The sequence below is a fragment of the Heteronotia binoei genome, chromosome 11 (genome assembly GCF_032191835.1).
Source record: "Heteronotia binoei isolate CCM8104 ecotype False Entrance Well chromosome 11, APGP_CSIRO_Hbin_v1, whole genome shotgun sequence".
Classification (NCBI taxonomy): domain Eukaryota; kingdom Metazoa; phylum Chordata; class Lepidosauria; order Squamata; family Gekkonidae; genus Heteronotia; species Heteronotia binoei.
The window spans coordinates 53,843,488-53,862,762 of NC_083233.1; the positions used below are offsets into that span (position 1 = coordinate 53,843,488).

The 19,275-nt window shown below is 45.3% G+C and overlaps 1 protein-coding gene across 2 annotated transcripts in view; it reads left to right on the top strand.

Annotated features, from left to right (window-relative positions):
* The first annotated feature begins 15,292 nt into the window (after positions 1-15,292).
* The window catches only part of EMID1 (EMI domain containing 1), an 88,597-nt gene continuing 84,614 nt past the window's right edge, over positions 15,293-19,275 (top strand). For both annotated transcript variants that reach the window (XM_060249302.1, XM_060249301.1), the window contains exon 1: positions 15,293-15,436. In XM_060249302.1, the coding sequence (XP_060105285.1) occupies positions 15,297-15,436 (140 nt within the window). In that variant the 5' untranslated portion in view covers positions 15,293-15,296. The remainder of the gene's footprint in view (positions 15,437-19,275) is intronic.

The following is a 19,275-nucleotide window of genomic DNA, read 5'->3' on the forward strand; positions in this document are numbered from 1 at the left end:
ACAAATGGCTGTGGAAAGGGAAGAGCTGTGGGTGTGTTAAGAGGAGAAGATTAGCGGAGGCCGCAATCTCTGTTTGAGCTGCCTTGAACAAATACTGCTGACGTGCACAAGACTGTGCTGTCCCCAAGGAAGTATGGAACCAGTCCCAGTGGGAGGGAGCTGCTGAGTAAGACAGCTGCCTGAGTTTATCCAAAGCCACCCAGAATCCTTTTATTTGTAAAGGGTTGGCAATTGATTCCAGTTGTCTTTCCCAAGTCTTGTCATGTAACCACATTTCTTTCCATCCATCCTATTGTGGTTCTCTGGCTTAAGAGTTCTCTCCCCACACCCCCTGCCACTTTTCCCCCAACCAATAGTTCAGTTTGCACATCTTAATTGCTTACAGGTCTCAAACATGTGCAGCTGCTTTATTCCAAATCAGACTGGTGGTCTGCCCAATTTGTTTCAACGGGCAGTAGCTCTCCCTAGGTCATCTAACACCAGCATCTCTTTAACTGGGACATTCTGCATGCAAAGTATATTTGCCCTGGACCAATACCGAAGGTAGCAAATTCAGGTATGCCATGTTTTGGGAAGGGCCTACTCTGAAAATGCAAACTGCTAAGATCCAATACATGCACCATTATCTTATGAACATATATAACTTAACCTTTGTTAGGCTGTTGATTTGTCTAGCCCAGTATTGTCAGCTTTGACTGGTAGCACCTCTCCTTGATCAAAGGCCTTTCCTGCAGCCTTGGAACTGGTGTGCTGTAGGGGTTAGGTTTGGGGAAAGCAAGGACCAAATCTCTGCTTGCCGTGAAACTCACTGGGAGAACTCAGATCAGGCAGCATAACCTAGCTCTTACTGGGTTGTTAAGATGAAAAAGTAGAACCGTGCATAAATCCTGAGCTGCTTGGAGGACAAGTGAGATTTTAAAAAACGGGATAAACCAGAGGTACCAGTGATTGAACCTGTAGCCTTCCATAAGCAAAGCATGAAACTGACCCAGCTTCCTGATCCTCCTATGGAATGGGACAATATGAGTAACTGAATGTATGTGATGCTTAAGAGGATAAGATCTATCCATAATCCACCTTGTCTGGTGGCATTCTGTTTTCCGCACAGTTTAGTGACTGGAAATTTAAATAGGCAGGCTTCCCTTCTAGGGAAGACTGGAGTGGAGAATATAAGTGTTCCAATGATGGAATTTTTAGCTGTTTGACTTTAATTGATAACCATGACAAAGTTGTCCATAAGTGTATTAACCCCAACAAATACTTTTAGAATATGCTGCTGTTTGGTAACCAGATCAGTGCCGCAACCTTCCTGCTCTTGGATCTTGGTCCTCCTACCTCTTCCTGCAAAGACCCTGGAGGCCAAGCGTATCTAAGCTTCCATGGGCTGGTTTTGTGGCTTAAATTCTGACAGAAAGGTGACTTTTTTTTTCTTTTGCACAATATTTCAGATTACCACACACCCCTTCAATAAACAATGTTTAGCTTCACTATAGGCTGGCATTCATGCAAAACGTTTTGATAATTAGATTTCAATACTTTATTTTGGCCTCCAGTGTTAAGGTGGAGTCAGTGAGCAAGACCAGCAGGTGTGGAGTCGGAGGGCTTCCTTTCAACCCCCCAGGGCCTGGATGATTGCTGGTTGCTTGGGCCTTTGGATCCAAGCCTACAACTACAGAAATGTAAGATGGCTAAAGATAAAAACCTGGAACAGCTCTCTATGTACCAACATGCTTCCTGGGAGAGGCACTTGTATATAATAGCATATATTACAAGCACCTCTCACATGCAAAGCAAAATTTGGGGAAGAGATGTCAGACCATCCCCTCAAGCAGAACCTAAGAATGGTCCTTACATGTCAGTGCAGTGGTGGGGTTGGGAGGAAGGGAGTCCATTTGGCACTCATCCCCTTGCCTAGCCTTGTTTTCTCACACACGCATGTAGCAAACCTGTTTTCTCATATATCTGGGCCCAGTGTTGTTTGTCCCGATTTTGCCTTTTCAAGCAATATTTGGGAGAGGATTTTTCAGATGGTTCTGAGTGCAAGTTAATGTACCTGCCATTCTTCTACTTTTCAGCCTCCTTCCTGCAGGATGGCTATAGTCCATATACAGGAAAAGCAAACATCTTCAAGCAAAAGATCACATACCCATTATACTTTAGACTCTGTACAGAACAGGCTGCTGCAGAAAAAGTGAGCATGCGCATGGATCACAGCAGGCAGTGAGGAGTCTTCAGGTGTGTACTGGAGAAGGGTTACTTTCAGGTAGTGCTCCCACTGCCTTGGAAGGAAAAACAATTTTTAAAAACCTTATTTGTAAAATATGATAGAGTATGGATGTGTTAGAATAGCAAAATCCACCTGGAAATAGTCATGTGAAAGCACCCTATGACTTTGGCTGAGAAAAGACTATAAAGAACAATCAAGTGCTGCTCTAACAGCTTTTTTTTAGATTATGGGCAGCCTCAGAACAGACAAATCAAATCTTCTTGCAGTGTATGATCTTGCTAGATCTTTGGCTGAGAAGACCTTTAGAGCTGCAGAATGAGAATTCTAAATGCAGGTTATACTCTACAGGGAGGTTCTCTGTGTTAAAATGAGTGGGGGACACACTCTGCAAGAGAGCTGCCCTGAGCATTGTGCTCTACGCTGGGTGTCATTTGAATTGTCCATCTCAGGTGCTGAACTCCCTTTGGTCAGTCCTCAAAGTAATTTGCTTGGGCCAATACAAAACAATACAGTAAGAGCGTGTGTGTGTGTGTGAACTGCAATCAAGTCACAGCTGACTTGCAGCAAGGTGATCTTATAGTGTTTTCAAGGCAAGAGACTAACAGGTGGTCTGCCATCGCCTGACTGCATAGGAATCCTGAAATTCCTTGCCAGTCTCGCATCCAAATACTAACAAGGGCCAGCGGCCCTGCTTAGTTTCTGAACTCAGGCCAGCCTGAGTCATCCAGGTCAGAACAACAAAATACAACCAGCCTAAGTTAAATGTGTTTAGTTTTCTTTTTGTAATCACACACCAGCATTTCTAAAATAAGTTCCCTGGTGCATGTTGGATATTGCCCATTCCCTTGGATTTGTTGACTAGAACGCTAGAAGAGAGCCGTTATCTCAGGTCTTTCTGAATATAGGGCATAATGCCGGCTGTACATTTTGCTTCATATTTAAATCAAAAGAGCTTTCCCTTCAAATTAGAGTTAAATATTGAGGGAAAGCACATGGAACTCCACTGCCTTCTTCTCCAGCTATAGTCCCGGGGGTTCTGTCAGGGTGGAGGGGACATAGCGTTAGTCCATTCTTTGGTTCAGCATTGCTTCCTCTGACAGTGGAAGATCTTTACCAACACATGCTAGCTGAGACTTTGAAATGGGTGATGCCAGAGATGAAACCTTCTATCATATGGCTGCACCCCTACTTGCCCCTTACAACGCTGAAAGAGAGGAATGGTAGCTGAGGATTTAGCATCGTTAATAGTGGCTGTCATTTTCAAAGCTGAAAGAAGGCATTCACAAACAGCTCAAGATGTTTGTGCAGCATTCTTGGCATTTATAATGTTGAGACAATTAATTTAAACTGTTATTTTCAAGTTTCTCACTTACATTGTGGAATTCATGGGAAGCAGACAGTGCTGGTACTCTGGGTGTGGTCTGCTGCTAGAAGACAAACACTGCTGTTCAGCTATGGCTTCTTCCCTCACACAGACAGCCATGTGAGAGAGGAGGCTAGTGAGGGCTCAGCTCATGCTACTTGTGATGAGGGATAAATCAGATGTGGTTTGAAGATGTTCTGCTGTGGAGAGCCTGTGTCACATCACTTTGTTTGGGAAAGAGACCCCTGGGCATCTGTCTCAGAACCTTGCAAAGGACTCCGGAGCTTTGGACCAGCTAGATGGGATTGGACCAGCGGTGTTTACAGTTCACATGACTGCCCCGCAAAGTACGGGGTGAAAGTCATAAACGAAAATGGGCACTGATCGAAGAGTTGAAGCTCCACTCAGCCTGACTTTAGAACTCTGTTGCTTCAGTTCCAAATGTCTTTCCATCCTGCTTACTTTCAGGATAAGTAAAAGGGTGGGAGAAAAGCTACTGCAGAAATACTGGTGACAGGCTGAGGCTGGGGGAGGAAAGAGACTTAGCTTTTCTTGCTTCTGCACACCTTGAGTGATAGAAACACAAGCACACACACCCCCCCCCGCTTTCTGCACAAATGGAAACGATAGAGGAATAACGGTAAATGCTGGCCCACATCAAACCTGATATAGCCTCTAATTTTGTTCATACAAGATCTCAGACAAGGTTAAGCCTCACTGAGAGTCAGGGAACAATCCCAGGGGGAGATAGAAATGAGGAAGCTTATTTCAAAAGCCTGTCAACTTGTGCTAATCTTCTCCATGAGGAGCCCTTAATAAAGTTCTGAGGGGAGCTAGGGTTCTCTGGAATAGAGTTTGAAAACCACTGAGCAAAACGAATACATCTAATCCACAAAAGGAACCCAATGAAAGCTCCCATTGACTCTCTTTGGTCCTCTTTGCCGGCAATAAATTGTCATCATCTCGCAACAATGCGCTCTGCCAGCGTAGAGAATTCGTCACAGCCTTGCCGTTGGCCTGCAACTAATTTGGAGCACAATGGAATCAAGTCTTTCTTCTCCCCTTTTTCTTTTCTCACAGCCAGTCGGTCATAACAAACACCATCTGGTTTCTCTTGCCTTTACATTCCAGTCTGTGTGAGACCCATCTATAAAAAGGGAAAAAATAAAAGATAAAAATCTCTCTGACCCTGCACCTTGCTCTCTGTGTGGTATTTGGTTCTTTCAAATATCTCCTCTGGCAGGGTGTGTGTGAGTTCACTGGACTTCTTGGTTAAGAGAAAGCAAGATTTAAAAGAAAGGCATGGGGTGTGATGCAGTCAAAGTTAAGCACTTTATGAAGTCCTATTAGTTTCAGTGGAAGATTTCAGCACGTGCTTAACTCTCTCTTATTTGACTTTAAAGTGCTTACTTTGACTGGATTATGTCCATATTTTCCTATGAAAGGATTTGATACGAAGTATTGCACAGCTCTAGAACACAGATTTTCAAACTGGAGAACCTTGGGGTTATTTAAAAGTTTGTTACCACACCCCTGCAAACATGAACTTGTGTTTAGGTTGACATTGGGAATTAGCTTGCATATTTTTTTCACAGGGATTGAAAACCTGGGATCTTTCACCTAAAGTGGTAGCTGCCTTGCTAACTCTCCAGTGGGAGAGTAAAGGCAGCGCAACCCATGCATGAAGCTATCTTGTACTGAGTCAGACCACTGGCTCGTTAAGGTCTGATTATGGCTCTTTTAGACCTCATGTATGCCTGGCATCCAATTCTTGACTCCTTTATCCAGAGATGCCAGGCATGAATGTGGGGCATAGAAAACCGATTTTATACTACACAAAAACAGGTCTGGCCAATCTAATTTCCTAAAGAAAAGGGACAGAAAGTTGAGATATGGAATGGAATTGTTAATGAGTTAATATAACAAGCCAGCCTCTACCAATCTGTGCAGTTACAGGGGAGTATTGGGAGCGTTTTAAGACACTTTGTCCATAAACATGGTTAGTGATGTCAGCTTCCAGGTGGGATCTGGGTATCCCATGGAATTACAGCTCATCCCCAGACTACAGAGATCAGTTCGCCTGGAGAACATGGATGTTTTCGAGGGTGGACTCTATGGCATTGTACTCCACAGAGGTCCCTGTCCTCCCCAGGCTCCACCCCCAAATCTCCAGGGATTTCCCCAACCTGGATCTGGTAACCTTACCTCCTTACCGTCAGTGACCAGGCAACCCTAAGTGTGGTGCACAAAAGTCAGTTCGTGCATAAGTATGGTGAAGGCTGCAATGTGTGGGCCTGTGAGCATTGTAGAATATTTCCCAGAATATATAGGGATTGGGGTTGCCAGGTCTGTGTTGGAAAATAACTGGAGGGTGGATCTGGGAGAGGGTGGGGTTTGGGGAGGGAAGGGGCCTCAGCATGGTACAGTGCCATAGAGTCCACCCTTCAAAGTGGCCATTTTCTCCAGGGGAGCTGATCTCTGCCAGCTGGAGAGCAGTTATAAAAGTGGGAGTTCTCCAGTCCCCACCTGGAGACTGGCAACCTTGGGAGGATGGAACTTGCCTGACAAATCAATTTAGAAAGGACAGGTTTGTAGTGCCTAAAGAGCACAGTGAGGCAATTGCTCCTAAGGTAATGTCCTGCTGAGGTGGCTGTTCCAAGCTTTTACTCTTGACTCCTATTGTGTTAAGGTTATTTAGTTTGACTGCTCCCTGATTGGAACAGACACTGCCTGCAGTGGCTCCTCTCACCAGTAGTGGTCAGAGAACCTAGTAACCCCCTCAAGGATCTGTCCTCAGGATATGGAGAAGGAGTATCGCTGCCTGTTGAAATGGTATGGGACAGTGTTCTATCCTGTGTGTGATTTTAAATGCATTGTGGGAGCATTTACATTAATGTATTTTGATGGTGTTGCCAACCCCCAGGTGAAACCAGAAGATCATACAGTTGGTTGCCAGGCAACCGAGATCAGGTGTCTTGGAGAAAATGGCTGGTTTAGAGAGTGGCCTCCATGGTATTCCATCCTGCTGAGGCCCCTTCGCTCCCTAGGTTCCACTCTCATTATCTTCAGGTATTTCCTAGCCCAGAGCTGGCAACCCTGTTTGTAAAGCATAATTGTGTGCTTCACTTTGCATTAAAAAACTACGTAGGGTAAATTCAGGTGGGTATCTGTCCTGGTCTGAAGCAACAGAACAAAGTTCAAATCCCGTGGCACCTCTAAGACCAACAAAGTTTTATTCATGCTATAAAGCTTTAGTGTGCATGCACACTTCCCCAGATAGAGATATGTAGGGTAAGGTCTTCGTAACTTGGGGGTTTTGTAACAGTTTGTGGTTTGTACCATATCTGTCACTGTTTGACCAGCAAATGGGCACTCTGGGATCCAATGATTTGCCCTAACCCCCATGAGCCCAAAAGTGTGCCATTGTGCAATAATTCCTTGGAGGGAGCAAATCTGAAAGCTGCTGCCCTGGATTGTTCCTCAAGAGACAGAGTGTCCCAAACAGCCACCTCCTCGTGCTTCGTGGCAGAGTTGCCCCTGGAAGTGGAAGACTGAGAGCTCTCATACACTTAAGTTTATTAAAATGTAATTTCCCATAAGCCTTCAGTTGTGTTATGCATTTTCAAGTCTAGTTTAGAGTAGGTGGCAACTGTCTCCCTGGCAATCAACTTGGGATCATGCAGCATTGCTTGCTGCAGTCAGGAAGTTCTCACACAGAAGAAGCCATTTTTTACAAACCTTTTTCTTATTACAACAGGTCGTGGTGGCTCAAAAATGAATTCATTCAGCAAAGAAGTGTCCAGGACCTTTTAGTTTAGTGGAGAAGAGATGTGAGAAAGGTTTACAGAATTATGAATGGTATGAAAAACTTCCCCTCCTTTCCCCTTGTAGAAAAAGGAAAGGAAAGTTCTCCTGTGCAAGCACCGGTCGTTTCTGACTCTGGGGCGATGTTGCTTTCACAACATTTTCACGGCAGACTTTTTACGGGGTGGTTTGCCATTGCCTTCCCCAGTCTTTTACACTTTCCCCCCAGCAAGCTGGGTACTCATTTTACCGACCTCGGAAGGATGGAAGGCTGAGTCAACCTTGGGCCGGCTACCTGAACCCAGCTTCCTCCGGAATCGAACTCAGGTCATGAGCAGAGAGTTCAGACCACAATATTGCAGTACTGCTGCTTTACCATTCTGCGCCATGGGGTCGCTTCCCCTTATAGAACCAGGTGTTAAATACTGCCAAAACTGAACCACTATTCCAGAGATGGAGCCTTTCACAGCTGCACCTTTTTATCTTCTGCCTGTTTTGCGGTTGTAAAAGGCTGAGGAACCCTGCAGTATAACAGTGGCAACCATAACAGCTGACCAAGCATCAGCCATGCTAGCCAAAATTGGAAATTCAACAGATATAGCTGTTTAAAAATTCCATTTGTTGAATTATGGCTTTGTTTGTAGCTATCCAGGCACATGTATGAGTTTGGGGTGGTGGGATCTGTCATCCAAAGCTGTGTGGGAGAGAAGCCTGTGCATGTCTCAGAATGCATGTTAAACTGATGTAGCACTACCAGGCTATTCTTCTTGCACGCTCACTGGGCTCAATTTATAGTCAGCTGCCAAATCCTAGTCCCCAAAGCTGGCTTCTTCTGTTTGCAGCACAAATCCTCGTTGTGGAATTGACAGAGGAACCAGACATTCAGGTCCAATGCCAGAGGCCTCTCAATACAGACAGAACACCTGTGTTATCTGTAAACATGATCTGGCTGCACCTGAATGAGGCTGTGCTTGCTTAGGCAACTGAAGCAGGATCTGGTGTCAGTCTGAGGTGCACTCAGCCTTGTGTCTTCTGGGTTTATTCCTTCTTTCTTTAAAAAAAACCCCTCTTAAACAGTGGCTGCTTGGAAAAGCATGTTGAACTGATGCAACCAGAATGAAATGTAAAGACAAATAAGTATTTGCACTGATTTGTATTGCTCTTGATTTGTAATGGCTGGAGTGGTCCCTTCTGCACCAGAGCTGGTAGAGGCCGGCTGGAGGCAGACTGTCTCATGGGGCGCAAATAGGAAGCTTTTTGCACAAGCCCCACTGAAATAAGCAGGAGTTGTCCAGCCCATTTGTAGATTAACCAGTACGAGTCTCTAAAGCAGCATCTGTTCCCTCAAAAGTAAAGTGCATATATGAGCATTAATAGCTCCCCTCAGGTCCTTCCTTCCAGCCAAGTACAAGAACTCAGATTTTTGCTTCCTTTGCAGACTAAATCCAGACACAAAATTATTTCTCTCCAGTCTCCCCACCACCTGTCACTAATGCATTTTTTTGTTTAGCACATTTGTATCCCACCTTTACTCCAAGGAATTCAGGTCACTAGTCATGATTCGCCTCTTTGGCAAGTTATCCTCATAACAACCCTGCTGTGAGATTGATTAGGGGGAGAGGGGGGGACACCCAGTGTGCTTTACCACAGAGTGGGGCTCTGAGCCAGGGTCCCCTTTGTCCTTGTCTAAATAGTACGCCATATTGGCTCAAACACCCAATGAAGCTTCCTTATCCCAAATCAGACCATTGATCTGTCTAGCTCAGTACTGTCTACTGTGATTGGCAGCAGCTTTCCCAGATGTCTGGCAGAGAAAGTTCTTTGCCAATACCTGCTATTTCAGTTCCATTGAATTAATGAACTCCATTCCCAGCAAGAAGGGGCTGGGGCTCAGTGGCAGAGCCTCTGCTTGGCATGCAGAAGGTCCCAGATTCAGTCCCTGGCACCTGCAGTTAAAAGGAATCATAGAGTTGGAAGGGACGTCTAGGGTCATCTAGTCCAACCACCTGCACAATGCAGGAAACTCACAAACACCTCCCCCCTAAATTCACAGAATCTTCATTGCTGTCAAATGGCCATCTAGCCTCTGTTTAAAAACCTCCAAGGAAGGAGAGCCCACCACCTCCCGAGGAAGCTTGTTCCACTGAGGAATCGCTCCAATGGTCAGGAAGTTCTTCCTGATGTTGAGCTGGAAACCCTTTTGATTTAATTTCAACCCACTGGTTCTGGTCCTACCTTCCGGGGCTACAGAAAATAATTCCACACCATCCTCTATATGACAGCCCTTCAAGTACTTGAAGATGGTGATCATATCACCTCTCAGCCATCTCCTCTCCAGGCGAAACATCCCCAGCTCCTTCAACCTTTCCTCATAGGACTTGGTCTCCAGACCCCTCACCATCTTCGTCGCCCTCCTCTGGACTCGTTCTAGCTTGTCTATATTCTTCTTAAAATGTGGTGCCCAAAACTGAACAGATCAGGTAGTAGGTGACGTGAAGGACCTCTGCCTGAGACACCAGAGAACTGTAGCCAGCCTGCGTAGATAATACTTACATTGATGGATCGAGGGTCTGATTCAGTAAACGGCAACCTCATGCAGTGACTGATCTGGCTTCCTGTACTAACCACTAGAGGGTACTGTCTGTCTTTTAATGAGCGCACATCAAAGAAGATTAGCACCAGAGCACAGAACACTGATGCCTCTCTCATGGAACATTCCCACACCAACCCTGTCATGTCCAAGAATCAGCAGATACAAAAAAGCTTTGCTAGCACTGACATGGGGTTTGTGTGTGTTATGCATGTAGACCCTAGGGTTGCCAACTCTGAGTTTGTAAATACTTGGAGATTTGAGGGTAGAACCTAGGTGAGTGGGTTTTAGGGTGGGGAGGGTCCTCAGTAGGGTGTAATGCCATACTGTCCACCTTCCAAAGCAGCCATTTATTTCAAGAGAAATGGAGGAATAGTTTGAAATAAATAAATGCATCATAAATAACAAAGCTATCTATGTAATCCAGAGATCAGTTGTAATTCCAAGAGACCTCCATCCTCCACCCAGCCATAAGCCCATTTCCCAGTCTCTGTGCAAGGTTTGTAAAATGTGCCCAGGATCTTTGCTGTGCTCATAATATGTTTTAACCTCCTTCATCCCCAAGAACAGCACATTTCTTCAAAATGCAGATGGGAGACTGGCTGGCCAAATGCTCATCCATATGCAGAAAAAGAATGTGCCAGGATGCAGAAATCCACCAGAGCCTTTTATCCAATGTGCCAGTTTTGTGTATGGGAGCAAATTTTCCTACTTGACACCTTCTGCAGCCTTTTTAACATCATATATCATTTATGCAAAATAAGAGAAATTCTATACATCTGGAATGCACTGACTGTGTTTCATATATTTCATTGTATATTCCATGTTAAAAGAAACTCTGCTTAATAAAAATATGCATGTAACATGGTCCTCTCCCTAATGTATTCACTGCATGCAGGGAGTGGGTTTTTTTAAATAAAAGTTGGGCAGCATTCCCTAACATACTCATTTTGGCATAGCACACTCCAGAATTACACACACGCCCTCTCTCAACTCAACCCACTTATGCACAAGTGGGGCATTTCTGAGCCCCCTAATGGCAATAGAATTGCTCCGGTGTGGTTCCAGCATGAACCTACCCTTTCCATATATGCTTTTGCATTATTGTTCTCCTTCAACAGCGCTTCGAAGGGAGAATCCAATGTAAAAAAGTGCTAAATTAGAATTTATCAAGAAGTTTAACTCTATCTCCTCCCACCCATGCCTGAATAAGGATCTCAGTTTCTTCACTTGCTATGGTTCCTAATGTGTCAGCATGACCCACCTTTTATAGACATTAGTTAATTCAGTTGAATGGTCTCTGCATTGCCCTATTGAATCCACCTAACTTGTAAATTTGTGTGATTACTGATTACCATTTCATTAGATCTCGTTTCACACTATCTTGTGACTCCTCCACAGCCCACCCTCTTTCTGCTGGTTTAATTCTTATTTAGCCATCTTGGATGAACACTCCTTCCATCTGATAAAGTGAGCTCTCACAAAAGCTTAGGTGCTGGAATAAATTTTGCTAGGTTTATAATGTGCTTATTCATTATTGGTTTAACTAATTTGTACCTCACTTTTCTCCCTAATGGAGACCCAAAATGGCTTACACTGTTCCTCTCTCCTCCGTTTTATTATTTTTATTAATTTAATTTATATCACAGCAACACTGTGACTAGGTTGACTAACCCAAGGTCACCCAGCAAGATTTGATGGCAGAGTGGGGATTCGAACCTCACCCTCCAATATCCTAGCTTGACATTCTAACCTCTAGTTTAATCTGTACCAGGGGTGGCCAAACTTTCTTAATATAAGAGCCACACAGAATAAACATCAGATGTTTGAGAGCCACAAGACATGAATGGCAGATGTTTGAGAGCTACAAAACAGGAAGGAAGGAAGGAAAGGAAGGAAGGAAGGAAGGAAGGAAGGAAGGAAGGAAGGAAGGAAGTCAAATAGATGGGGAGGGAGAAGGGAGAGGTGGAAAGAAAGCTACTTTACCCCTCTAAACTGCTGGCTGGCTTGTGACTTAAAGTGACAAATGCCTTCTCCAAACTGGCCAATGGCATGGGTTTTTTTTTTTCCAAGATCCACATAATATGTGTGAAAGAGCCACAGTTTGGCCATCCCTGGTCAATACCGTACTGCTACAGGACTCTTGCTTAATTTTTACAACAGCACACTCCTGTGGACTTGTAGGTATAGTGAGATTTCTAACACATGTTAATGAGTGTAAGAAGAGAAACAACTATAATTATGGATTAATTAAGGAGCAATAACAAGTCAGAGTATATGGTCTTACACATGAAGTATATATCTTTCTTCCCACCTGCCATGCTTGAAACTACAAAGCCATGTGAATCTGAATCGAGTGCAGACACTTCTCAGCTTCATTCCAGTTACTGATCAGTAGCAGACCACCAAGCACTTTTTAAAGTGAGAGCTCAGGTGCTTGGAAAATTGGATTATGTGGACAGTGCAACAACTTTTGACATACTGGGGAATCACAGCACATAACACTAAATCTAGGAAGCCGGATTAAAAGAATCAGATTCTTCAAGCCTTTGTTAAACATTGACTGCAGATTCTGGGATGGCCACTACTTTCATGCCTAGTCTCTGAAGTTCTGCAGTGGCTCATTTGCTCCTAGAATACAAGATCATCCACTGGTAGTGGGTTCAGGAAGTATTTCTTAATACAAGATGTAAACTGGAATTAAGTGTCACTCCATGTGGTGACAACCACTAGGTTTAAACAAGTTGTTTAATTAATACAGGAAGATGGGTCTAATCAACAGCTATTAGATGAGGCAGCATCATGTGTTCCAGAATGGCGGTTGACCACAGAAGGATGTTTAGTCTGATCCACTGATGCATTTCTCATGTTTGTAGTGTCACTGCCATGCTGGGCCAGGCAATAATGTTTCTGAGAGTTAAGAGCCCTTTCCCAGGCTAGATTTGTTTCCATGGTGAAAACTTGCATGGTTCACATTGCTAATGGATAGGGAGAAGGATGTATATGGAGGTCAAAAGGATTTAGAGAGAACTATTACAGAGGAAGACAGGCATAATTTTTCTGGGAGCTACTTACTTTTTTATCCAGGATCTCAAGAGCTACCAGCTACAAGATGGCAGCTCAGTAGGGATTTGTACAAAGAAAATATAGTGCTCATAGCCAGTCTTCAAAGGTTTGCATGGGGAAGCCTATCCACCACTCTTCTCCCAAAGCAAATCTCCACCCCCAGCCCAAATTTTAACTCACCCTGCAGACGGGAAAATACATAGTTACCTCTGTTTTCCCCTGAAGAGGCAAATAACTTTGATGCAGGAGAAAAGGGGCAATAGCATGCTCTTTGCCTGTCCAGAACAAGCATACATGATGGAGAAAGAGAAGTGGATGAGAAAGGAGCTGATGTCATTTTCCCATCCAGTGCTAAGGTGCATACAGGTGTTTACCTCCTCCTGCTCAAAGGAGAGAGAAACTGCTGCTTTAGTTTTAATGAGAATGATAAAAATGTGGTTACAGAAGCAGTGGAGGGGGGATAGAAAGCTACTCCTAATTGTTTGGAGAGTGACCGGTCATTTCCAAGAGATCTTGTGCCCAGCTGTGATCTGTTAGATCAGTCGGAAAACCTTGGACCAGCTACATGGTAAAGTAATAAACTAAAATGATCTCAGCCTCTCAAGTCCGTATTTACTAGCTAACTTATTTTTCTGCCAAAGATGAAGATTCTCTTCTCTCCCCTATGGAGAGCAAGGAAAGCAAGAGGCAGGGCAGTTAGGCTGCTCAGGAGAAAGAAGCCTTTTCCTGGTAAGATCTAGCTAGGGCTTTGCATTTGTTGCTACTTCATAAGAATTTGCACGTTACATCTAATCAGGCTTGCATGTGGTTTGCACTTAGAGAAGAATGAAGGTGGACAGGACCGTACCACTTTAGGCATCACATTTTGGAATGTCCCCTAGTGGCAGCTTTCTGAGGTCAGATAGGGTCATTGCTGTGTAGCCAAATCAAGAGGTGACTGTCTACTTCCCATCACATTGGATTGTTTCTTGCCAGAATCTCTCTCAAGCTAATTTGCAGCATCAGCATGTCGAGATGGAAATGAAATTCTGCATGGAGCCATGTGTAACTTTGCTTCCCCCCCCTTTAAAACTCAAAGCATCCTTGAGAGGCTGTAAGTTTAAACAATGGAGGGGTGTGTGTGGCCAGGGTGATTTGCTGGGTTGTGCTCAGCGGTCCCTCTTCTTTCCTGCCACCTGTAACAGCGCTCTGGATCTATTGCCTCCTGAAAGGGACTCTTCTGGGGTTGGCCTGGGTAACAGGACTTGCTTTTCCACTGAGAGGCGGAGGGAGAAAGAAATTAAAGTCTCGGGTATAACTTAAGTGCATCATCATCCCCTCCTCCTCCAGAGCGAAAGAAAAAAAAAAAATCAGAAACCTCTGCATGGTTTGCACATGAAAGGCAGAAAGTGAAGGAAGTGAGCAGGGAGGAGGGAGAGCCTGCCCGGTCCTTTGTGAAGGTTCCCTCCAGATTGTTCCTTAATCCAGTCGCGGGGGAAAGAAAGAGGGAAAAGACCCCAGCTCTTGTTCGGTGTGTTGTAGGGCAACCCCAAAGGAGCCTACCCCCAGATTCCTCAAGTGGCCATTCAAAGGAAAGTGCTCTTCTTGTCAGGCACAAGACAGGAGGAGTAAGAGGCAAAAAAGTGTGGGGAGGGGGGAGGAGCTGCAAGCCAAATAGTTCTTCTCGGGGCTTCTCCACTGCAAAGACATCCCCCTCCCCCGCCTGAAAACAGAGGAATTTCCTTTGGGTTCCCCCCCCCCTTTTTTGTCTTTCTCCCCCCCCCCCTTGGCTCCTTTGATGTATTTAACCGTCGCTTCCCTGCATTTACACGCACGCACGCAGCTGCTCTGGACTTTCCGCCAAGTGAATCCAGAGCGAGGGACTTCTTCCCGCACTAGTCCTCCCCCCCCCCCCTTTTAAAAAGTGGTTTCTTTGGCGGCGGAGAGGGGGGGGGGTCTCGGGGATTGCAAGCAGCACGCAGCTCGTGCTGGCCGCCGCCTCCTTCCTTCCCTGCCCCCGACTAAACCCCGGGCCCGGATTTATCCCGGCTGCGCCTGGCACGGCGCCACTCCCGAGCCGGCTCCTTTGCCAAGGCGGGGGGGGGGGCGCTCTGGCTCTCTCCCTCTCCCTCGGCTTCCTTTGCCTGCCCCCCTTCCCTGCTCCATGAGAGCGCCTCGGTGAGCCGGCGGGGAGGAGGGCTGGCTGGCTGGCTGGCTGGAGGGGAAGGGCAGGCTGCGCCCCACCGACGGACGGTCGCCAGAGCCTCATGGAGGCAGCCCGGAGGAGACGGTGGCCAGGCGGGTGGTGGAAGTGCCTCCTCCGGGCCACGCTCTGGCTTGCCTGCTTCCTCCCGCACTCCGGCAGCTCCACCTGGACCCACGCCGGCCTCCAGTACGCCAGTCGAAGGTAACACCGTCCCGGGGGTGGGGGGGGGGGGAGGGAGAGGCGGCTTCTGCCCAGGGAAGCGCTCGGTGAGGGCAGATCTTTTGGACACCACCCGGAGTGCATTCAGGATTGTGCCGGCTGCATCTCTGCAGAAGGTCGAGCTCTCTCTCCTGCAGCATCCTGTTTCCCACAGCAACCAGGCAGGCAGCTGCCCCTGGGAAAGGCTGGCAGAAGCAGGACGTGAAGGCAGGAGCCTTTCCCTGCTGTTGGGATTGCTCCTTTCCGGTATACTGCCTGTGAACATGGAGGTTCCGTTAGGGTAGCCTAGAAGAGGGAGGGGGGGATTGCCCCTTGAAGAGAAGCTGAATGGGATCTCGCCCAAGTGATGGGCTTTACCTCCATGCCATGCAAAGCTTTAGCTGCCCACTGCCACTCTTTAAGCCTCCCTTCAACAGGCAGGGCATTTTTCTTAGGTTCCATTGAGCTCTAAGAATTTGCAGTCTTCGAGAGAGCTTGCCTAATTGTATAGGCTAGGGGTTCTCCATCCTCGCCTCTGGTGGTTGTGAGTTCCGCAAGTCTCAGAATTGCCTTGCAGCCTCAGACCAAGAAGCATCCTAGGATTCAGCATCCTCATCCCAGCAGGAACCAGCCAGGCACCTTTGGGAAGCTCTCCAAGTGGAGCCAAGCAACAGCCCTCCTCTGTCCTCCCCGCTCCCCACATCTGGTAGAATGTATCTGGAAACAGAACTTCCATTTATCCAACCTCTAACAAAGTGCTTAATCTTTTTTTTTTAAAGCCATATAAGGTCATGACTATCTCACCTGGTTGTGCATTCCATAAGGACATAAGAATTGTCTTGAGGATCAGTTCAGTTTGGAGAGCCAGTTTGGTGTAGTGGTTAAGTGTGCGGACTCTTATCTGGGAGAACCGGGTTTGATTCCCCACTCCTCCACTTGCAGCTGCTGGAATGGCCTTGGGTCAGCCATAGGTCTGATAGAGGTTGTCTTTGAAAGGGCAGCTGCTGTGAGAGTCCTCTCAGCCCCACCCACCTCACAGGGTGTCTGTTGTGGGGGAAGAAGATAAAGGAGATTGTGAGCCACTCTGAGATTTGGAGTGGAGGGCGGAATATAAATCCAATATCATCACCATCATCATCAAAAGCTTTGGAGCCACAGCTGTCCTATCCCCAGTATTTAGAGATTTGTTGCCTCCCTGCATGGAGGTTCCATCTAAGTTTTGTGCCTGTTACTTGATAGATGCATCCTCAATTGTGCAGCTGAATGGCTTTGTCCAATCCCTTTTAAAAGCCACCAGTGGACCTCACCAGATGTCGTGGTGGTGGATTCCATTTTAAAAAAGATGTAATGTGTGATAAAAGTGCTCCTCCTCCACCCTTAAATTGCATCCTAATCCATGTTGATGGCTGAGTGTTTGGACTTAATGCAGGGCTGCTTTGCTTCCAAAAGTTGCCTAATGCAGGCAAACATTCAACAAGTGAAGCTGTTCCTAGCGTAGAACGGAGGAATGTTGTAGTGGCTGAATTTCTGCCTTCTGCACAGCTATTGAAGACACTCTGGGGGAAATGCTGTCAGAGCCACTTCGTGTGTGGCTTTGGGTAAGCAGCATTGGCCAGTGGTTACTGCATAACACTGGAACTTAGAGGAATCAGAGTCTTCTTTTGGCCACTCCTGCATGTGATGTGTGGGACCTGGATATGGAAGATTCAGAGCATTCTGAATAGGCTTCAGGGAAGCAGCTAATATTCTACTTGGCCTATTCACAGGGCTGCTGTGAGGATAAAATAATATTCTTATTTACCATTTATGTCTTGTTTCCTTTGGAGGGGGTGAAATGCTTTGCAGGGCTATTTTCTGTTGGAAATATAATACAGTGGAAGTTCTAAGCTCTCTTAGTCCATGCGCTGCAGTCCCAACCCTAATAGGACCTATTGATGCCCTGGGGGGTAACATACAGTTAGGCTCTTATAGATCCCATACCTCACATAAGATTTCTAGAGAAGGGGTCTGCACCTCATTGTGCTTCACCTTTATATCGGCCAATGCTCAGCTTCACTGTTTGCCTTCTTCTCTGTTCTGAACTGGAGCTTGCTGTTTCTTCACACAGGAACACATACCTGTTCTCTCCCCTCATCTGGAGGGTATAACCTCTTCAGGCTCTGATGGATCCTTGAACAGGAGAGCTGTCAGGAGGCCATCTTCTGACTTTAAATAAACCTCTACAGCCAGGCCTCATTTTGGGCAGGAGTTCACAGGAGTGGAGATCTGAAACCACTAAATTTTATTGAATTCTTTCTTTCTTACCGCCCCCCCCCCCCAAAAAAAAACCCCCCCTTGCTTCTGGGCTCCATTGTTCAAACCCCCTTTGAGAATTTTGCTGAACGCTAAGAGTTGACAAACTTTCTAATATTTCCCCCCACAAAAAATGGGAAAATAACCAAAACATATAAAGCAGACAGATGGAAATCTTCATCATGCAACTGTGGCCACATAGGAGAAAGTAATTTTAAAAGTATGATTGGGGAGTAAGGTTTTATTATGACAATCATAATTTATAAAGCATTTTAAGGTAGATGCTGAGCTGATATAATTGAGTACACCTTCTGATGATGTCAGGGGTGTGTGGCATATGCAACTATTATGCAAATGAGTTGTGCTAATGAGCTCCAGCACCTCTTTTTCTATGAAATGACTCCTGTTACAGCCAGTGATATTCTTTTGCCAGAGGCCTCAAACGGGGTCCATTCTGGTTAACAGTGCAATAGGAACATGATCAGTTGTTGCCGCAGCAGGTGTATCGTCATGCCAAATCCTGTGTTCTTCTTTGATGGAGATATGGAGGGAGCTTCATTTCTGGACTTGATGGGTTTCAATCCTGGCCAGGGCAGATTGGCCATTTAACTAATTGGGAAAGCTCTTGATGGGCCCCTGACCTAGAGGCATAAACTGATTAAACAAGAGGTTTAATACACATATAAAAAGTTGATTTTAAAAAGTTAAAAACTTGTTCTATTTTTAAGGAATAGCCTATAGTATTCTTTGATTTAGGCTCTACAAGTATCATTTTTAAAATATATATATTACTGAGTCAGTATTCCTTGGTTTTCCTTGATCCTTCTCATTCTGAAAGATCAGGTACACTGAGATAATGTAATGCATTTAATCCATACCAAACTTTTAATGGCGTAACAGCTGCGAGTAAAAATACACAGAATATAAAAATGTAAACATTGGAGATAAAATCAAAATGAAACCGAGATTACAGATGCATTCATACACGGTCAGATTTAAATTTAAGGATGTCAGCCAAAAATTTTGCCACAGCCTCGCTAACCTCCCCCTCAGTATCGTTCAATAAATAATAACAGGGTGGCAGAATAGACAAATCTGGGGCAAAAGAAAGCTTGCAAAATAAATCTTTACGGAGATTATGATAAATGGAACAGTCAAGCAATATATGCTGAATTGAGTCGGGAATATTCGCTCCACAGGAACAGAGTCTGTTGCCTAAAGGGACTCGATGATAACTCCCTTGTAGAACTTTGGAGGGAAATGCATTTAGTCTAGCCAACATAAATGCCCTGTGATGACTTGGAATGGTTAAGTCTGATAGATAATGAGGGATTTTGTCACAAAAAGCATAAAGACCTAAGGATGCTGGGGAGCAAATATAAAGGTCTGTTGGGCATAGTTTCGTTTCCTCCAACTCCAACAATCTCAATTTAATACATCTGAAGATATATGACTCATCAGATGTAAAAAAATCATCAACCTCTATCCCCAAATGGTTAAGTTTGGACAAAAGAACTGCTGACCAGGATGAGATATATGGGTCTCTTTTC